Raw genomic sequence first — 19,669 nt, forward strand, 5'->3', positions numbered from 1 at the left:
TGCAGTGTCTGTCTTTTTCTGTCTGACATTTCACTAAGCATGATAATCTTTAGGTCCTTCCATGTTGCTGCAAATGGCAGTATTTCGTGCTTTTTAATGGCTGAGGTACATTCCATTACATAGATATAGACGTATAGATATATAGGTATGGTACATACTACATCTTCTTAATCCAGTCATCTGTTGATGGGCACTTGGGTTGCTTTCATGTTTTGGCCATTGTAAATAGAGCTGCTATGAACATTGGGGTGCATGTATTTTTTTCAAATTAGTGTTTTCATTATTTTTCTGCATATATACCCAGGAGTGGAATTGCTGGATCATATGGTAGTTTTAGTTTTAGGTTTTTTTTTTTTTTTTTTTAGGAGCCACCGTACGAGTTTCCCTAGTGGTTGCACCAATTTACATTTCCATCAACAGTGTACAAGGATTCCTTTTTCTCCACATCTTCTTCAACATTGGTTCTCTGTGGACTTCCTGATGATATGCAGTCTGGCAGTTGTGAGGTGATATCTCATTGCTGTTTTGATTTGCATTTCTCTACTAATTAAAAATATTGAGCATCTTTTCATCTGCCTGTTAGTCATTGATGTGTCTTCTTTCAATAAAAATGTCTATTCAAGTCTTCTGCCCAATTTTAAATTGATTTATTTTTTGATATTGAGTTGTATGAGCTCTTTGTATATTTTGGATATTAACCCCTTGTTGATTGCATCATTTGAAAGTATTTTCACCCATTCCATAGATTGTGTTTTTGTTTTGATGATGGTTTTCTTTGCTGTGCAAAAGGTTTTATTCTTTTTTAACATTTCTTATTGAGCTATAGTCATTTTACAATGTTGTGTCAATTTTCAGTGTAGAGCACAACTTTTTAGTTATACATGAACATACATATATTCATAGTCGCATTTTTTTTCACTGTGAGCTACCACAAGATCTTGTATATATTTCCCTGTGCTATACAGTATAATCTTGTTTATCTATTCTACATATGCCTGTCAATATCTACAAATTTCAAAATCCCAGTCTGTCCCTTCCCACCCCATCCCCCTTGGCAACCACAAGTTTGTATTCTATGTCTATGTGTCTATTTCCGATTTGTATTTATGCTTTGTGTGTGTGTGTGTGTGTGTGTGTGTGTGTGTGTGTGTGTGTGTGTGTTTTAGATTCCACATATGGGCGATATCATATGGTATTTTTCTTTCTCTCTCTGGCTTACTTCACTTAGAATGACATTGTCCAGGGACATCCATGTTGCTGCAAATGGCGTTATGTTGTCACTTTTTATGTCTGAGTAGTATTCCATTGTATAAATATACCACCACTTCTTTATCCAGTCATCTGTTGATGGACATTTAGGCTGTTTCCATGTTTTGGCTATTGTAAATAGTGTTGCTATGAACATTGGGGTGCAGGTGTCTTTTTGAAGTAGGGTTCCTTCTGGATATATGCCCAGGAGCGGCATTACTGGGTCACATGGTAAGTCTATTCCTAGTCTTTTGAGGAATCTCCATACTGTTTTCCACAGTGGCTGCACCAAACTGCATTCCCACCAGCAGTGTAGGAGGGTTCCCTTTTCTCCACAGCCTCTTCAGCATTTGTCATTTGTGGACTTTTGAGTGATGGCCATTCTGACTGGTGTGAGGTGATACCTCATTGTAGTTTTGATTTGCATTTCTCTGATAATTAGTGATATTGAGCAGTTTTTCATGTGCCTTTTGATCATTTGTATGTCTTCCTTGGAGAATTGCTTGCTTAGGTCTTCTGCCCATTTTTGGATTGGGTTGTTTGCTTTTTTCTTATTGAGTCATATGAGCTGCTTATATATTCTGGAGATCAAGCCTTTGTCAGTTTCATCTTTTGCAAAAATTTTCTCCCATTCTGTAGGCTGTCGTTTTGTTTTGCTTATGGTTTCCTTTGCTGTGCAGAAGCTTGTAAGTTTAATTAGGTCCTATTTGTTTATTCTTGCCTTTATTTCTATTGTGGTGGTAGACTGCCCTAGGAGAACATTTCTGAGATGTATGTGAGATAATGATTTGCCTATATTTTCTTCTCGGAGTTTTATTGTATCTTGTCTTATGTTTAAGTCTTTGATCCATTTTGAGTTTGCTTTTGTGTATGGTGTATGGGAGTGTTCTAGCTTCATTGATCTACATGCTGCTGTCCAGTTTTCCCAACACCATTTGCTGAAGAGACTGTCTTTATTCCATTGTGTATTCTTGCCTCCTTGGTCAAAGATTAGTTGACCAAAAGTTTGTAGGTTCATTTCTGGGCTCTCATTTCTGTTTCATTGGTCCATATATCTGTTTTTGTACCAATACCATGCTGTCTTGATGACTGTAGCTCTATAGTATACTCTGAAGTCTGGGAGAGTTATTCCTCCAGCCCCTTTCTTTTTCTTCAGTAATGCTTTGGCAATTCTAGGTCTTTTGTGGTTCCATATAAATTTTATTATGATTTGTTCTAGTTCTACAAACTATGTCCTGGGTAATTTGATAAGGATTTCATTAAATCTGTAGATTGCCTTGGGCAGTATGACCATTTCAATAATATTGATTCTTCCAATCCAGGAGTATGGGCTATGTTTCCATTTTGTCAGGTTTGTTTTTATTATGTTACTTATGACAATACAATCACATCAAGTTAATATTTGTTGACAAGTTTGTAACAGATGTAATACAACCTTTTTGACTTTTAGTAAGCCTAGGTATAATAAGAGTATTATATTTAATATTGATGACTCCAAAGACATCTCATGCCTGTTTATGGCTTGCTAAACATATATTTTACATCTGCTTTAATCATTAAGAGGGGAAAAAAAGTACTACAAAGTTGCATTTTGATCATTATCCTCATTGTAAAATGTCTACTAATATTCAAATGTTTGTCCAGGTGCTATGACAAAGCAGTCAAAGAAAGAAGCAGTGCTTTCATAATACAAAATATTGATACTAAGTTTAAGACTAGAAACTATTTCTAAATCAGTGCCCATTCTGCAAATTAAGGCAGTACTAAACCCCATTTCAGGAGAAAATAGCCGGAGCGATTGTTGCCCTACTCCCTCAAAGATTTGGGGAAAATTGAAACAAAAATGGGAACTAAAACTGTATTCCTCTGCCAAGTTTATGATTAACCTCTCTATCCAAAAACTTCATTCCCCTTCTTCTTCTGCATCTGTTCCTTCTCAAGACTGAAGAATGTTAAAAAAAAAAAAAAAGGGAGATTAAATCCAAGTCTCTGGGGCCTTTCCTGGGACAAAACCCAGTCCCATGTCCTCTCTCTGCCTTTTGTTTCCAAAAAAAAAAAAAAAAAAGTAGCCTCCTATCTAATTCCAAAAAATAAATTTAATCAGATAAATGAGAAAATGCAGAAGCAAAGGCAAGCAGTCAAAAAAGACAAAGTAATAGTAGTTTAGCCATTAAACAAAGTCAAGGACCTTTAGTTCCTCCTCAAGGGCTATAGATAATATTCCGAGCCAAATCCTTTGAGCTGTTTGCAAATACTAAAATCTCCACCAAGTGGAAGAAATTAATCACATGGAGATCAGACTGTAGCCATGACATAAGCTGCTCCATCTCACACAGTTCCAAGAACTGGCCTCAAGGAAAGGAACACAAACTGACCCTGGAATTAAAGATTAACTGTACTTAAAACAATCTAGATGACACTGAGAAGAACACCACATAGCCAATTTCAAGATGATTGTTTGAGCTAGACCTTCTGCATGTAGGTCCCTCCCTCTGCCTATACACTCCTGAACCTCCCCTTTAGAAGCTCTTTTCCCCCTGATTGGCAGTTGGGAATTGGCTTTTGGATATGAGTCTTCCTTCTCCCCAGGCCGCTGGCTTCCTAAATAAAGCAAGATTTCCTTTATTACCAACACCTGTCTTTTGAGTATTGGCTTTTGAGTGGTGAGCAGCCAAGCCTGAGTACGGTACCAGAACCACAATGAGATGGGCAGGAGAGGCAGAGATGCTGTATGGTCAAGACCCACACCCCTGGGTAGGTTACCCACAAGTGGGAGAATAATCACAGTTGCAGAGGTTCTCCTCAAGGAGTGTGGGGTCCAAACCCCACACTGAGCTCCCGAGCTTGGAAGTCTTGCACTGGGAAGATGTGTCTCCAGAACATCTGGCATTGAAGGCTAGGGGGACTTGCATAAAGAAGTGCCAGAGGACTGTGAGAAACAGACTCTGCTCTTAAGGGGCACATGCAAAATCTCACATGCTCTGAGTCCCAGTACAGATGCAGCATTTTGAAAGGAGCCTGGGTAAAACCTATTTACTGATCTTGGAGAGCCTCCCAGAGGGGCTGGGAGCAACTGGGACTCCCGCTCAGGACACAGACACTGGCGGCAGCCATTTTGGGGGTCTCATTCAACCACAAAGACACTGGTGCTGGCAAGCATCATTTTGCCTCATCATAATAAGCCTCTCTGTAGCTTATTAGCCCTGGGGGCTTATATGCCCACCAGCAGGCTGACAACAGTGCTGAGACACCCAGGGCCAAACAGGCTAGAGCAAACAATCCTAAAATCCATATGGAGCCACAAAAGATGCCTAAAAGCCAAAGTGGTCTTGAGAAAAAAGAACAAAGCTGGAGGTATAACCCTCCCAGGCTTAAGACCATACTACAAAGCTACAGTAATCAAACTGCATGGCATTGCAACAAGAGCAGAAACATAGAACCAACAGAACAGAAAAGAGAGCCCAAAAGTAAACGCACGCACCTGTGGTCAACCAATCATGACAAAGGAAGAAAGAGTACACAGTGGAGAAAAGACCATCTTTTCAACAAGTGGTGCTGGGAAAACTGGACAGCCATATGTAAAACAATGAGATTAGATCATTCCCTCACACCACATACAAAAATAAAGAGCAGAAACTGTAAAATTCCTAGAAGAGAGCATAGGCGGCTCACTCTTTGACATAAATCTTAGCAATATTTTCTTGGATCAGTCTACTAAAGCAAAAGAAATAAAGGCAAAAATAAATGAATTGGACCTAATTAAACTTAAAACCTTTTGCACAGCAGAAGGGGGCTAAAATGGTGGAGTAGAAGGACGCTCATAGCTCACCCTCTCCCACAAATACACCAAAACTCACATCCGTGCACCCATCCAGCCAACCAGACCACCTGCTGAACTCCGACAGAACATCGACCTCTTCAAAAGACAAAGACGCCACGAATCTGGTGGGAGAAAAGGAAAAAAGAAAGAAGAAAAAGCAAAACAGTGTGGGACCGGTCCCGCAGGGAGGGAGCAGCAAAGGAGGAGTAGCACTCATTCACTGGGTCCTTCCCTCTCCAACAGAGAGGTCGGCGGGAGGGAGGGGGAACCTCCGAGGCTTGGATCTGTACGGATCTACACCCCTTGACTGACAGAACTAAGTTAAATGGGCACAGAGGGTCTCCACAACCCCTAGCCCTAGAGGCAAAGCGGCTGGTGGGGGAAGGGACAGGCTGCCCAAGCAGGGTGGAGGACTGGGGCAGGCTGCACAGAGGCAACCCTGGGGGGCTGCAGGGGGCTGCACGCCATGGATGAGTGGGTACACAGGGCAAAACAACCTGGGCCCTCCATAAAATACGGGAAAAAAAAAAAAAAACCCACAGCTGATGTTCCCTGGGGGGAAGGGTGCCATACACCCATCTCCGAAAACCCGCTGAAAGTTTTCGGGGGAAGAGAGGTGGGGCTCAGCCACAGCCTCCATATCCTCCTGCGCTTAGCACCCAGGCGGGGGTGGGGTGGAAACCTGAATCCTAAGGGCTTAGGAGCCTCAAAGGCCAGACGGAGACTTGTTTACAGCCCAAGGCAGATAGGATCCTTCTTCCCTGGTACCTCTGAGAATTCACACTGCCAAGACAAACAAGGGGCTGCGTTTTGGCAAGGAACAGGGGCGGGGCTGTTCCTCCGTCTTCCCTGAGCCTGCCTATGGAGCGTGGGCCCAAGGCAGAGCAGGCAGCTGCACAGAGCAGGGGAGCGACTGGCGCCAGGAGAGGGCAGGTGGCCACCCGCCTTCCCAGCAGGGGCACAGCACCTGACCAGGGTGCTGGGAGGGGGTGCAACCTGCTCACCTATCTTGCCCTAGTGCAGCATCTGACCTGCAGTATTGGGAGGGGGAGTGGCCCGCCGCCTACTGTGATGTTGGGAGGGGGTCAGATCCGCCCACCTTCCTCGCCGGAGCGCAGCATCTGACAGCGGCATATGGAGGGGGAGTGATCTGCCCACCCACCGTGTAAAAGGACATCACCTGACCGCAGTGTTGGGAGGGGCCGCGATCTGCTTGCTGACAGGCACTGTGAGCATCACAGACCATGGGCACCAATGGAGGGCCTCTGGAAGCAGCAAGCTGAGTTCGAGAAACAGGGCAAAGACAGAAAGACCTCTCGGTAAAATCATTAAGAGCACACAGTCGCCTTAAGAACACATCCCCCTTTTTTTTTAAAAAAAAAGGAAAGAAAAATGAATTGAAGTGGATTTTTAAATATAATAATAATAATATTTTAAAAGAAAAATTTTACAGGGATTAAAACTGGAGACACGCACAATGTTTAAAAAGTAAAAATTAAAATGGAATAGAAAATGGAATAGATAAAAAAAAGAGTTTAAAAAGGGGGGATGTGTTCTTAAGGCCACTGTGCGCTCTTAATGATTTTACCGAGAGGTCTTTCTGTCTTTGCCCTGTTTCTCGAACTCAGCTTGCTGCTTCCAGAGGCCCTCCATTGGTGCCCATGGTCTGTGATGCTCACAGTGCCTGTCAGCAAGCAGATCGCGTCCCCTCCCAACACTGCGGTCAGGTGATGTGCTTTTACACGGTGGGTGGGCAGATCACTCCCCCTCCATATGCCGCTGTCAGATGCTGCGCTCCGGCGAGGAAGGTGGGCGGATCTGACCCCCTCCCAACATCACAGTAGGCGGCGGGCCACTCCCCCTCCCAATACTGCAGGTCAGATGCTGCACTAGGGCAAGATAGGTGGGCAGGTTGCACCCCCTCCCAGCACCCTGGTCAGGTGCTGTGCCCCTGCTGGGAAGGCGGGTGGCCACCTGCCCTCTCCTGGCGCCAGTCGCTCCCCTGCTCTGTGCAGCTGCCTGCTCTGCCTTGGGCCCACGCTCCATAGGCAGGCTCAGGGAAGACGGAGGAACAGCCCCGCCCCTGTTCCTTGCCAAAACGCAGCCCCTTGTTTGTCTTGGCAGTGTGAATTCTCAGAGGTACCAGGGAAGAAGGATCCTATCTGCCTTGGGCTGTAAACAAGTCTCCGTCTGGCCTTTGAGGCTCCTAAGCCCTTAGGATTCAGGTTTCCACCCCACCCCCGCCTGGGTGCTAAGCGCAGGAGGATATGGAGGCTGTGGCTGAGCCCCACCTCTCTTCCCCCGAAAACTTTCAGCGGGTTTTCGGAGATGGGTGTATGGCACCCTTCCCCCCAGGGAACATCAGCTGTGGGTTTTTTTTTTTTTTTTCCCGTATTTTATGGAGGGCCCAGGTTGTTTTGCCCTGTGTACCCACTCATCCATGGCGTGCAGCCCCCTGCAGCCCCCCAGGGTTGCCTCTGTGCAGCCTGCCCCAGTCCTCCACCCTGCTTGGGCAGCCTGTCCCTTCCCCCACCAGCCGCTTTGCCTCTAGGGCTAGGGGTTGTGGAGACCCTCTGTGCCCATTTAACTTAGTTCTGTCAGTCAAGGGGTGTAGATCCGTACAGATCCAAGCCTCGGAGGTTCCCCCTCCCTCCCGCCGACCTCTCTGTTGGAGAGGGAAGGACCCAGTGAATGAGTGCTACTCCTCCTTTGCTGCTCCCTCCCTGCGGGACCGGTCCCACACTGTTTTGCTTTTTCTTCTTTCTTTTTTCCTTTTCTCCCACCAGATTCGTGGCGTCTTTGTCTTTTGAAGAGGTCGATGTTCTGTCGGAGTTCAGCAGGTGGTCTGGTTGGCTGGATGGGTGCACGGATGTGAGTTTTGGTGTATTTGTGGGAGAGGGTGAGCTATGAGCGTCCTTCTACTCCACCATTTTAGCCCCCTTCTGCTGTGCAAAAGGTTTTAAGTTTAATTAGGTCCAATTCATTTATTTTTGCCTTTATTTCTTTTGCTTTAGTAGACTGATCCAAGAAAATATTGCTAAGATTTATGTCAAAGAGTGAGCCGCCTATGCTCTCTTCTAGGAATTTTACAGTTTCTGCTCTTTATTTTTGTATGTGGTGTGAGGGAATGATCTAATCTCATTGTTTTACATATGGCTGTCCAGTTTTCCCAGCACCACTTGTTGAAAAGATGGTCTTTTCTCCACTGTGTACTCTTTCTTCCTTTGTCATGATTGGTTGACCACAGGTGCGTGCGTTTACTTTTGGGCTCTCTTTTCTGTTCTGTTGGTTCTATGTTTCTGCTCTTGTTGCAATGCCATGCAGTTTGATTACTGTAGCTTTGTAGTATGGTCTTAAGCCTGGGAGGGTTATACCTCCAGCTTTGTTCTTTTTTCTCAAGACCACTTTGGCTTTTAGGCATCTTTTGTGGCTCCATATGGATTTTAGGATTGTTTGCTCTAGCCTGTTTGGCCCTGGGTGTCTCAGCACTGTTGTCAGCCTGCTGGTGGGCATATAAGCCCCCAGGGCTAATAAGCTACAGAGAGGCTTATTATGATGAGGCAAAATGATGCTTGCCAGCACCAGTGTCTTTGTGGTTGAATGAGACCCCCAAAATGGCTGCCGCCAGTGTCTGTGTCCTGAGCGGGAGTCCCAGTTGCTCCCAGCCCCTCTGGGAGGCTCTCCAAGATCAGTAAATAGGTTTTACCCAGGCTCCTTTCAAAATGCTGCATCTGTACTGGGACTCAGAGCATGTGAGATTTTGCATGTGCCCCTTAAGAGCAGAGTCTGTTTCTCACAGTCCTCTGGCACTTCTTTATGCAAGTCCCCCTAGCCTTCAATGCCAGATGTTCTGGAGACACATCTTCCCAGTGCAAGACTTCCAAGCTCGGGAGCTCAGTGTGGGGTTTGGACCCCACACTCCTTGAGGAGAACCTCTGCAACTGTGATTATTCTCCCACTTGTGGGTAACCTACCCAGGGGTGTGGGTCTTGACCATACAGCATCTCTGCCTCTCCTGCCCATCTCATTGTGGTTCTGGTACCGTACTCAGGCTTGGCTGCTCACCACTCAAAAGCCAATACTCAAAAGACAGGTGTTGGTAATAAAGGAAATCTTGCTTTATTTAGGAAGCCAGCGGCCTGGGGAGAAGGAAGACTCATATCCAAAAGCCAATTCCCAACTGCCAATCAGGGGGAAAAGAGCTTCTAAAGGGGAGGTTCAGGAGTGTATAGGCAGAGGGAGGGACCTACATGCAGAAGGTCTAGCTCAAACAATCATCTTGAAATTGGCTATGTGGTGTTCTTCTCAGTGTCATCTAGATTGTTTTAAGTACAGTTAATCTTTAATTCCAGGGTCAGTTTGTGTTCCTTTCCTTGAGGCCAGTTCTTGGAACTGTGTGAGATGGAGCAGCTTATGTCATGGCTACAGTCTGATCTCCATGTGATTAATTTCTTCCACTTGGTGGAGATTTTAGTATTTGCAAACAGCTCAAAGGATTTGGCTCGGAATATTATCTATAGCCCTTGAGGAGGAACTAAAGGTCCTTGACTTTGTTTAATGGCTAAACTACTATTACTTTGTCTTTTTTGACTGCTTGCCTTTGCTTCTGCATTTTCTCATTTATCTGATTAAATTTATTTTTTGGAATTAGATAGGAGGCTACTTTTTTTTTTTTTTTTTGGAAACAAAAGGCAGAGAGAGGACATGGGACTGGGTTTTGTCCCAGGAAAGGCCCCAGAGACTTGGATTTAATCTCCCTTTTTTTTTTTTTTAACATTCTTCAGTCTTGAGAAGGAACAGATGCAGAAGAAGAAGGGGAATGAAGTTTTTGGATAGAGAGGTTAATCATAAACTTGGCAGAGGAATACAGTTTTAGTTCCCATTTTTGTTTCAATTTTCCCCAAATCTTTGAGGGAGTAGGGCAACAATCGCTCCGGCTATTTTCTCCTGAAATGGGGTTTAGTACTGCCTTAATTTGCAGAATGGGCACTGATTTAGAAATAGTTTCTAGTCTTAAACTTAGTATCAATATTTTGTATTATGAAAGCACTGCTTCTTTCTTTGACTGCTTTGTCATAGCACCTGGACAAACATTTGAATATTAGTAGACATTTTACAATGAGGATAATGATCAAAATGCAACTTTGTAGTACTTTTTTTCCCCTCTTAATGATTAAAGCAGATGTAAAATATATGTTTAGCAAGCCATAAACAGGCATGAGATGTCTTTGGAGTCATCAATATTAAATATAATACTCTTATTATACCTAGGCTTACTAAAAGTCAAAAAGGTTGTATTACATCTGTTACAAACTTGTCAACAAATATTAACTTGATGTGATTGTATTGTCATAAGTAACATAATAAAAACAAACCTGACAAAATGGAAACATAGCCCATACTCCTGGATTGGAAGAATCAATATTATTGAAATGGTCATACTGCCCAAGGCAATCTACAGATTTAATGAAATCCTTATCAAATTACCCAGGACATAGTTTGTAGAACTAGAACAAATCATAATAAAATTTATATGGAACCACAAAAGACCTAGAATTGCCAAAGCATTACTGAAGAAAAAGAAAGGGGCTGGAGGAATAACTCTCCCAGACTTCAGAGTATACTATAGAGCTACAGTCATCAAGACAGCATGGTATTGGTACAAAAACAGATATATGGACCAATGAAACAGAAATGAGAGCCCAGAAATGAACCTACAAACTTTTGGTCAACTAATCTTTGACCAAGGAGGCAAGAATACACAATGGAATAAAGACAGTCTCTTCAGCAAATGGTGTTGGGAAAACTGGACAGCAGCATGTAGATCAATGAAGCTAGAACACTCCCATACACCATACACAAAAGCAAACTCAAAATGGATCAAAGACTTAAACATAAGACAAGATACAATAAAACTCCGAGAAGAAAATATAGGCAAATCATTATCTCACATACATCTCAGAAATGTTCTCCTAGGGCAGTCTACCACCACAATAGAAATAAAGGCAAGAATAAACAAATAGGACCTAATTAAACTTACAAGCTTCTGCACAGCAAAGGAAACCATAAGCAAAACAAAACGACAGCCTACAGAATGGGAGAAAATTTTTGCAAAAGATGAAACTGACAAAGGCTTGATCTCCAGAATATATAAGCAGCTCATATGACTCAATAAGAAAAAAGCAAACAACCCAATCCAAAAATGGGCAGAAGACCTAAGCAAGCAATTCTCCAAGGAAGACATACAAATGATCAAAAGGCACATGAAAAACTGCTCAATATCACTAATTATCAGAGAAATGCAAATCAAAACTACAATGAGGTATCACCTCACACCAGTCAGAATGGCCATCACTCAAAAGTCCACAAATGACAAATGCTGAAGAGGCTGTGGAGAAAAGGGAACCCTCCTACACTGCTGGTGGGAATGCAGTTTGGTGCAGCCACTGTGGAAAACAGTATGGAGATTCCTCAAAAGACTAGGAATAGACTTACCATGTGACCCAGTAATGCCGCTCCTGGGCATATATCCAGAAGGAACCCTACTTCAAAAAGACACCTGCACCCCAATGTTCATAGCAACACTATTTACAATAGCCAAAACATGGAAACAGCCTAAATGTCCATCAACAGATGACTGGATAAAGAAGTGGTGGTATATTTATACAATGGAATACTACTCAGACATAAAAAGTGACAACATAACGCCATTTGCAGCAACATGGATGTCCCTGGACAATGTCATTCTAAGTGAAGTAAGCCAGAGAGAGAAAGAAAAATACCATATGATATCGCCCATATGTGGAATCTAAAACACACACACACACACACACACACACACACACACACACACACACACACAAAGCATAAATACAAATCGGAAATAGACACATAGACATAGAATACAAACTTGTGGTTGCCAAGGGGGATGGGGTGGGAAGGGACAGACTGGGATTTTGAAATTTGTAGATATTGACAGGCATATGTAGAATAGATAAACAAGATTATACTGTATAGCACAGGGAAATATATACAAGATCTTGTGGTAGCTCACAGTGAAAAAAAATGCGACTATGAATATATGTATGTTCATGTATAACTAAAAAGTTGTGCTCTACACTGAAAATTGACACAACATTGTAAAATGACTATAGCTCAATAAGAAATGTTAAAAAAGAATAAAAACTTTTGCACAGCAAAGAAAACCATCATCAAAACAAAAACACAATCTATGGAATGGGTGAAAATACTTTCAAATGATGCAATCAACAAGGGGTTAATATCCAAAATATACAAAGAGCTCATACAACTCAATATCAAAAAATAAATCAATTTAAAATTGGGCAGAAGACTTGAATAGACATTTTTATTGAAAGAAGACACATCAATGACTAACAGGCAGATGAAAAGATGCTCAATATTTTTAATTAGTAGAGAAATGCAAATCAAAACAGCAATGAGATATCACCTCACAACTGCCAGACTGCATATCATCAGGAAGTCCACAGAGAACCAATGTTGAAGAAGATGTGGAGAAAAAGGAATCCTTGTACACTGTTGATGGAAATGTAAATTGGTGCAACCACTAGGGAAACTCGTACGGTGGCTCCTAAAAAAAAAAAAAAAAAAACCTAAAACTAAAACTACCATATGATCCAGCAATTCCACTCCTGGGTATATATGCAGAAAAATAATGAAAACACTAATTTGAAAAAAATACATGCACCCCAATGTTCATAGCAGCTCTATTTACAATGGCCAAAACATGAAAGCAACCCAAGTGCCCATCAACAGATGACTGGATTAAGAAGATGTAGTATGTACCATACCTATATATCTATACGTCTATATCTATGTAATGGAATGTACCTCAGCCATTAAAAAGCACGAAATACTGCCATTTGCAGCAACATGGAAGGACCTAAAGATTATCATGCTTAGTGAAATGTCAGACAGAAAAAGACAGACACTGCAAGATATCACTTACATGTGCAATCTAAAAGATAATAGAAATGAATGCATATGCAAAACAGAAACAGACCACAGATACAGAAAACAAACTTGCGGTTACCAAAGAGGAGAGGAAAGGGGGAAGGGACAAATTGTGGGTAAGGATTAACAGATACAAGCCAATATGTATAAAATTGATAAGCAACAAGATATACTGTACTGCAAAGGAAATTATAGCCATTATTTTGTAATAATCTATAACGGAGTATAATCTGCAAAAACACTGGATCACAATGCTGTACAACCAAAACTAACATAATGTTGCAACTACTATGGTTCAATAAAAAATAAAGAACTTATGCAACCAGTCAATAATAGCATGGGAGCACATAGCGCCAAATACAGAAGAGAAAAAGGGAATCCAAATTGACACCTGCGACTGCGTGCCTTCCCGCATCAAGGGGATCCATGAAGTGATTCAGATCAGCTACAAAGTGCCATTTTGTTGATGCTGCAAGTCACAGGAAGGCAATGGACTGCGGTTGGGGTTTCTGCTTCAGATTCACGACTCACCTTTTTCTTAGAAGGGTGAAGAATCCCACCCTCTTGACTTCACATTCAATTATAATAGGACACTGGGGGTTCTGAGACGTCGCTCTAATGTGCAAACAGCCTTCCTACCCATGCTCTCTGGGATATAGCCTCCCAATCAAGGGTATCCAAGGGAGGCCTGCTCTTACTAAAGGCTTTAGGCTGGAGCACGTCACCTTTCAATGACCCAAACAAAGATGACTGCTGCATTCACATTTTCAGTCAGGGAAACCAAGTAATATCTGGTATGTGAAGTGGGAGTGAGAGAGGGAAGAGGATTATCACAAAGGATACATTTCTTTTTTGGTTTTGTTTTAAATCAAAGTTTCCTGGAGACAGCCCAGGCATCCTTCTGTCGTGTCTTGGGCGATACTCTTTGGCTCCTATTGGGCTATTGAAGTTGCCCTTAAGTAAGTACACCTAAATCCTGGAGCAGCTGGGAAACAGCAGAATATTCCTGCTCTCAGTTAAATATGTTCACCTCCAGATATGTGCCTCTGTACCCTTCAATTCCACACCCAGCCAGCAATCACCAGGTCAACTCCACCTAATGGATCCTGTCAGATACCTTTGTGAGCAGGGAAAATCCTAGATTCCTTAGCCTGGCCCTTCATGTCCTCCATCCCCCCAAAGTGAAGCCTCCACGGCAAGGCTGACCAATTCACTGTTTCCCGATGCATATACCTCACACAACAGGGAGCGGCCTATGAACCCAACATGCATATACAGAAAAAATTTCCCCACATCATGTCCATGCCTGTTGTTCGGCACGAAAAGGCATCCAGGATGCTTCTGAGTCATTTCCTAATCATAGTAGGTTTAGTCTCGCTTCAGGTCTTCCCCCATTCTCTCTTGGCGCTGTGTGTCAGTATAAATTCTTATGTTTAACGATTTGTGGTGCACCCTGCTAGTCTCTGAAGAAGTCAGCTGGTGTAGTGGGACATGCACTGGGCTAGGAGTCTGGAGGAAAAACTTCTAGATGTATGCTGACATGACTTTATCAAACAAGGTCCTACTGTATAGCACAGGGAAGTATATTCAATACCTTGTAATGGTCTATAATGAGAAAGAATATGAAAAGGAATACACATACATATGTGTGTGTGTATATATACATATATGTATATGTATGTGTGTGTGTGTATATGTAATATTATATATGTATATATAATGTATATATGTCACTATGCTGTACACCAGAAATTAACACAACATTGTAAATTGACTATACTTGAATTAAGAAAAAAATTAAATTAAAAAAAAAAATCTGAGCTCTGTTTGTGGTGATTGCTGAATATAATTTTAAATTTAAGCGTCCAAGTAGTGGTTCCTTTAGCCTGGAAATAACCCTGCCACCATCTGGGTCACCCGTGTTTTCTCTCACATCCTGTGCTAATTCCACCAGAGCACTCACTCCATTGTGTAGTCACTGCTAGTTTTGTCTCACTCTCCACTAGGCTGTGGGCTTCTTGAGAGAAGGGACCATCTTCTTCACCATGATGCAGCTCCTAGTGCCTTGCAGAGTGTCTGGCACAAGTGAGCACCCAAATATTTTGCTGAATGAGGAATCTGTACTGTTTCTACTCCAATTGACTGAGGACATTTAGCCATGGTGAATGATTAAATACTCACTCTCCAAATACCTTATGCTAGCCTATAATGCGGTATAAAATGCCTCAACATTTAAATGAGAAAAGTATTTTGATCTTGCTATTTATAATCCAATTACATTAATCTGTAAAATGAGGTTTTAAAGACCCTTGTTGGTTTCAAATTTATTGATCGCTCACTTCCCCCAGCCCCCCACACCCAACTCATGCCTCCCATCCACCAACCTCACTGTATGTTCAAATGAAAACCAGGATAGGGATGACATTCCCAGTAAGAGCTTCTCTGTTTGTTGCAAAAATGGGGCTGAGGTGGGCTAAACTACACTTGCTCAGCCCTCCAGGAATCCTCCACAGGCCCCCTGGATGAACTCAACCAGGAAGCACAGATGAAAACTGTGGACTAGCTGTTTCTATTCAGCTCCAGAGATACGCACAACGAAAACTGTACCTGCTTCCATGCTCACTTTTTTGTTTTCTTTCAGATTTTCCCCCAGCTTTATTGAGGTATAACTGACACATAACATTGTGTAAGTTTAAAATATACAATGTGATAAGTTTATACAGGTATACATTGTGAAATGTTTCCCCCAATAAGGTTAATTAACACACCCTTCACCTCACATAATTATCATTTTGTTTGTTGTTGTCATGGTGAGAACATTAATGCTCTACTTTCATAGCAACTATCAAGTACACAATACAGTACTGTTAACTATAGTCACCATGCTGTACATTAGGTCCCTGGAACTCATTCATCTGACAACTGAAAGTTTGTACCCCTTGACCAGTATCTCCCCACTTCCCCCACCCCCCAGCCCTTCATGCCCATTTTCTTTTAACCACTTAAATCGTATTATATTGAATCCATTAAAAGAAAAAAAATACAGAGGAGGCAAATTCTGTTTCCAGAGAGCCACATTTTTCACTTGTCATGGTGTTTTGCTCAGCTTTTTGTGTTTTGCCTCATAGAGTACTTACTACCTAAGCAGGAAGTGTGGGTAGTTGGGCCCACCCTCCAGATTTATTGCTCAAATGGCAGGGCAGGGGAAGAGGATGAAAGAGAAAGTGTTGGGGATATGTCTTTCTTTTCCAAGTATTCTTATCCTTTAGAATACCCTGAGAAGTTCAACCTGTAAGTCCAGAATTAGTTTTAAATTCGTGACTTGGAAAGAGAACAATAGGCATGATCTTTGCTAAAACTGGTTCTAAGAAGGATTGAAAGGACTGTGTCAATACAATTACGTGCTGACAGGCTTTAAAAAAAATCAGACAACAGTGATAACAGATAAAAGTAACATGAAATGTTTTATTGAGAAAATGACCACTTCAGGTGAGTAATATCACACAGCAACCAATGTCAGATAATCTTCAACATCAGATAATCTTAGTTTTTGTATTAAAAATAAAAACTAATTTTTAAAAGCACTCCAACTAATTCACCTGGGGATGCAGTATAATAGCTGTGGTCCTAGTCAGATCTTTAAAAAGAATACTCAGAGGTACAGGCGTGTGTGTGTGTGTACCAAAACTACCAAGGCAGATTGTATGAGGGAGTTTAGAAACGTATAGATCTTGTGATTTATCCTCAAGCCTTGGGGAAGGGGCATGTATTTTTCTCAGGGCACAACTCTAACAGTGTGGATGTTTGGACTGTGATGCACCAAAGGGCATCTTCTCTTCAAGGGGACATCACCTGCAGCCCAAGCCAGGGAGCCCCTGGGGAGGGAGCCGAGCTGTTAGTCGGCCTGGGCGGCAGAGGGGGCATCCATGAGCAGAGGATCCTCCTCCGCAGTGGCACTGCTCTTCTTGGCCACAGCAATGGCAGCAGGTGTTTCAGTAGGGCTCTTCCGTATCTTGCCCTCTCCTCCCTCGGGGTCCTGGTCCTGGGTTCCAGGAGCCTGCTGCGGGAGGTGGCGCGGGTTACTGGGGCGGCGGGATCCGTAGCTTGGAGGGGGCCCCTGCTTTGGATCTCCAGCGACGCGTCCGCTCTCCTTGTTTTCCTCCTCCAGCTCCACAGAGATGCTTGGTGAGGGTCTTGGAGCAAGCGTGGTGCCTCGGCCCCTAGGGCGACTCTGCAGGTAGCTGAGGCGCGGCCCCCGCCGTGGCTCGGGCCCTGCGGTCTGGGCGGCCCCCGGCAGCTGGGCGGCCCGTGGACCGTTGGTAGTAGCCTGGATCGATGGGCGGCGGATCACCGCCGGGGCCCTGCGGAAGGGCGGGAAGCGCCGCAGCCGTGGGTCTTGGGAGTGGCCAGGCGGGCGGCGCCTCAGGCCCTGGGCTGCGGTGGAGCCTTCGCCGCTGCCCTCGCCTTCGTCAACGTCGTCCTCAGCACCCTTGGGACCGCGTGGTGGCTGCTCGCGGCGGTGGATATAGAAGCCCCGGCGGAAGCGGGGGCGGTTGGCAGCATAGCGGCTGCCCTCCACTGGTGCGCCGGCTGGCCCGGTCACGTTAGCGGCCTCGGTGCCCCGCTCGCCCTGCACCACGTCGAACTCGACCGTCTCGCCGTCGCCCACGCTGCGTTGGTACTTGTGAGGGTTGTTTCGGGTGATGGCCGTCTGGTGAACGAACACATCTTCCTGGGTGTCGTGCCTGCTGATGAAACCGTACCCATTCTTCACGTTAAACCACTTGACGGAGCCTCGCACTCTCTTAGCGATGACCTGCTTGGGCACCTTTCCCTTGGCGCCTGCCGCGGGGGTCTTGGGGATCCCATCGCTGCTGAGGTTGCCTGCGACTAGGGCCCGGGGAGGATCTCCGCCTCCCAAGGACGCCAGGTGTTTCTGCGCGGCTTGAGGGGAGATGGAAGCTGCCACCTCCGTGCAGGTGGCCTCTCCGGCCTCACTCATGAGGCCGTCAGTCCTTGCTCTCCTTTCTCAGAGAATCTGAGGGAAAGTTGGTCCTCTGAGGTTGGAAGGTGGGCGAGGGGGCTTGGGCTGGAGGTAGGAGCCTCTCTCGGGGAGGGTCGTGGGTCAGGGCCAAGGACTCTGTGGCTTCGCTCTGAGAGTCTTGGAGAGGCCTGTGGCGTCTCCTGGGGCAACGCGACGCGGACCAGACAATGGCTACCGCGGTGACGTCTCAATGGGGCCCTAGAGGGGGCTCGAGATGGGGGCGGGGCATATGTGCTCTGCCCCGTGCTCCTGCCATCACGTCACAGAGCCTCGTGGCTCTGGTGGAGCAGGGGCACAGGATGCTCTAGCGAGGGGTCTTGAAGACCCTCTTGCTTGCTTGAGTGGTTGTGAAGAGAGGACCCTCCTTCCACCCCCCTGCCTTGGTTGAGGAGATTGGCAGCCTTCTAAGGGCACTCTCCCAATATTCACTCACAAAACTGTGGTCCTCTTCCAAACCCTGGTGTCCCCTCTCTGTGGGTTAGCCATTTTGTGTAAGCAGGCAAAATGACAACGGCGTGAAATTAAGACCCAATGGAAGAAGCCTGATGTGGGGCTGGTTGGTTGGTTGGTTGGTTGGTTGGTTGGTTTGTTGTGTTTTTATTTTCCTGCAGGGGAACAAAGGAAGGCTGCCAGGGCTAGCATGCTAGGCCTGAGAGATGCTAAACTAGCGCAGGTTTATCCAGACTAGTATCAAGATTGTGTTGACCTAAGACAAATAGACTGTCAGTCTATCCTACAGGTTTTGGACTTGCCATTGTACCCAGGATTTATTTTAAGATGTACCCAGCATTTGTTGTACTCAGGTATGGTAAGATGTCAGAAAAGGAGCTTACTGCCTTTGAAAGAAAACTTTATTACTCACAATTCCTCAGAGGATGGGAGGCATGACACACCACACAGGGGCACATGGGGTCACCTGCAGGGAGAAGAGAGAGGAACTTGGGTAAAGTCTTTTGCTATGTTGGCAGGAACTAGCTAGGTGGAGATGCCCCCTATTGGGAAAGAAGCAAAACATATGTGTTGAGGCTAGTGGATGGAGTGTTTGTAATAAGATTTCCACATACTTGCAAAAACACTGGGATGGTGGGGGTGAAAACAACCTTGGGTCACTAGCATGGCCCCATGACCTCAAGATGCCAAAACAATAATTACATAATATCAAAAAATATTTATTACATCTTCATATGGTGGGGGCCAATTCTGTAAAATCTCTCTCTCTCTCTCTCCTCCCTCTCTCTCTCTCACTACCTTTATTTCTATCTCTCTCTATATTCTATTGTTTCTGTTCTCAAGAAAACAATGACAAATGAAAGACGGAGGGAGGGAGGAAAGGAAGGAAGGGAGGGAAGGAAGGGAGGAAATGAAGGAAAGGAGGAAAGGGAGGGAGGGAGGGATGGGGCCTAGATTTTTAGATAAACAGGAAGGCACATCTGGAGAAATGTGATTCCAGCATGAATCCATCTATGTATAGTAGGTACAAATTACTTTATTTTACATTATGGACTCTCTCTATATAGTGCTTACTCAATTCCACTTTTTATTTGATAAGGATGATCAAAGAATGG

General features: G+C 44.2%; 1 protein-coding gene across 1 annotated transcript; it reads right to left on the reverse strand.

The window, feature by feature from the left end:
- Positions 1–16,538: 16,538 nt before the first annotated feature.
- LOC141576389 (uncharacterized) lies at positions 16,539–18,574 on the reverse strand. Its single transcript, XM_074359483.1, has one exon. It carries the CDS (start codon positions 18,060–18,062, stop codon positions 16,956–16,958), a length of 1,107 nt encoding a protein of 368 aa, XP_074215584.1. The 5' UTR covers positions 18,063–18,574; the 3' UTR covers positions 16,539–16,955.
- Positions 18,575–19,669: the final 1,095 nt, after the last annotated feature.

Source organism: Camelus bactrianus, chromosome X (assembly GCF_048773025.1).
Source record: "Camelus bactrianus isolate YW-2024 breed Bactrian camel chromosome X, ASM4877302v1, whole genome shotgun sequence".
NCBI classification, from domain to species: Eukaryota; Metazoa; Chordata; class Mammalia; order Artiodactyla; family Camelidae; genus Camelus; species Camelus bactrianus.

Excerpts from the sequence above, each read along its gene's own strand:
- LOC141576389 (XM_074359483.1), bottom strand. The coding sequence starts at position 18,062 with ATGAGTGAGGCCGGAGAGGCCACCTGCACGGAGGTGGCAGCTTCCATC.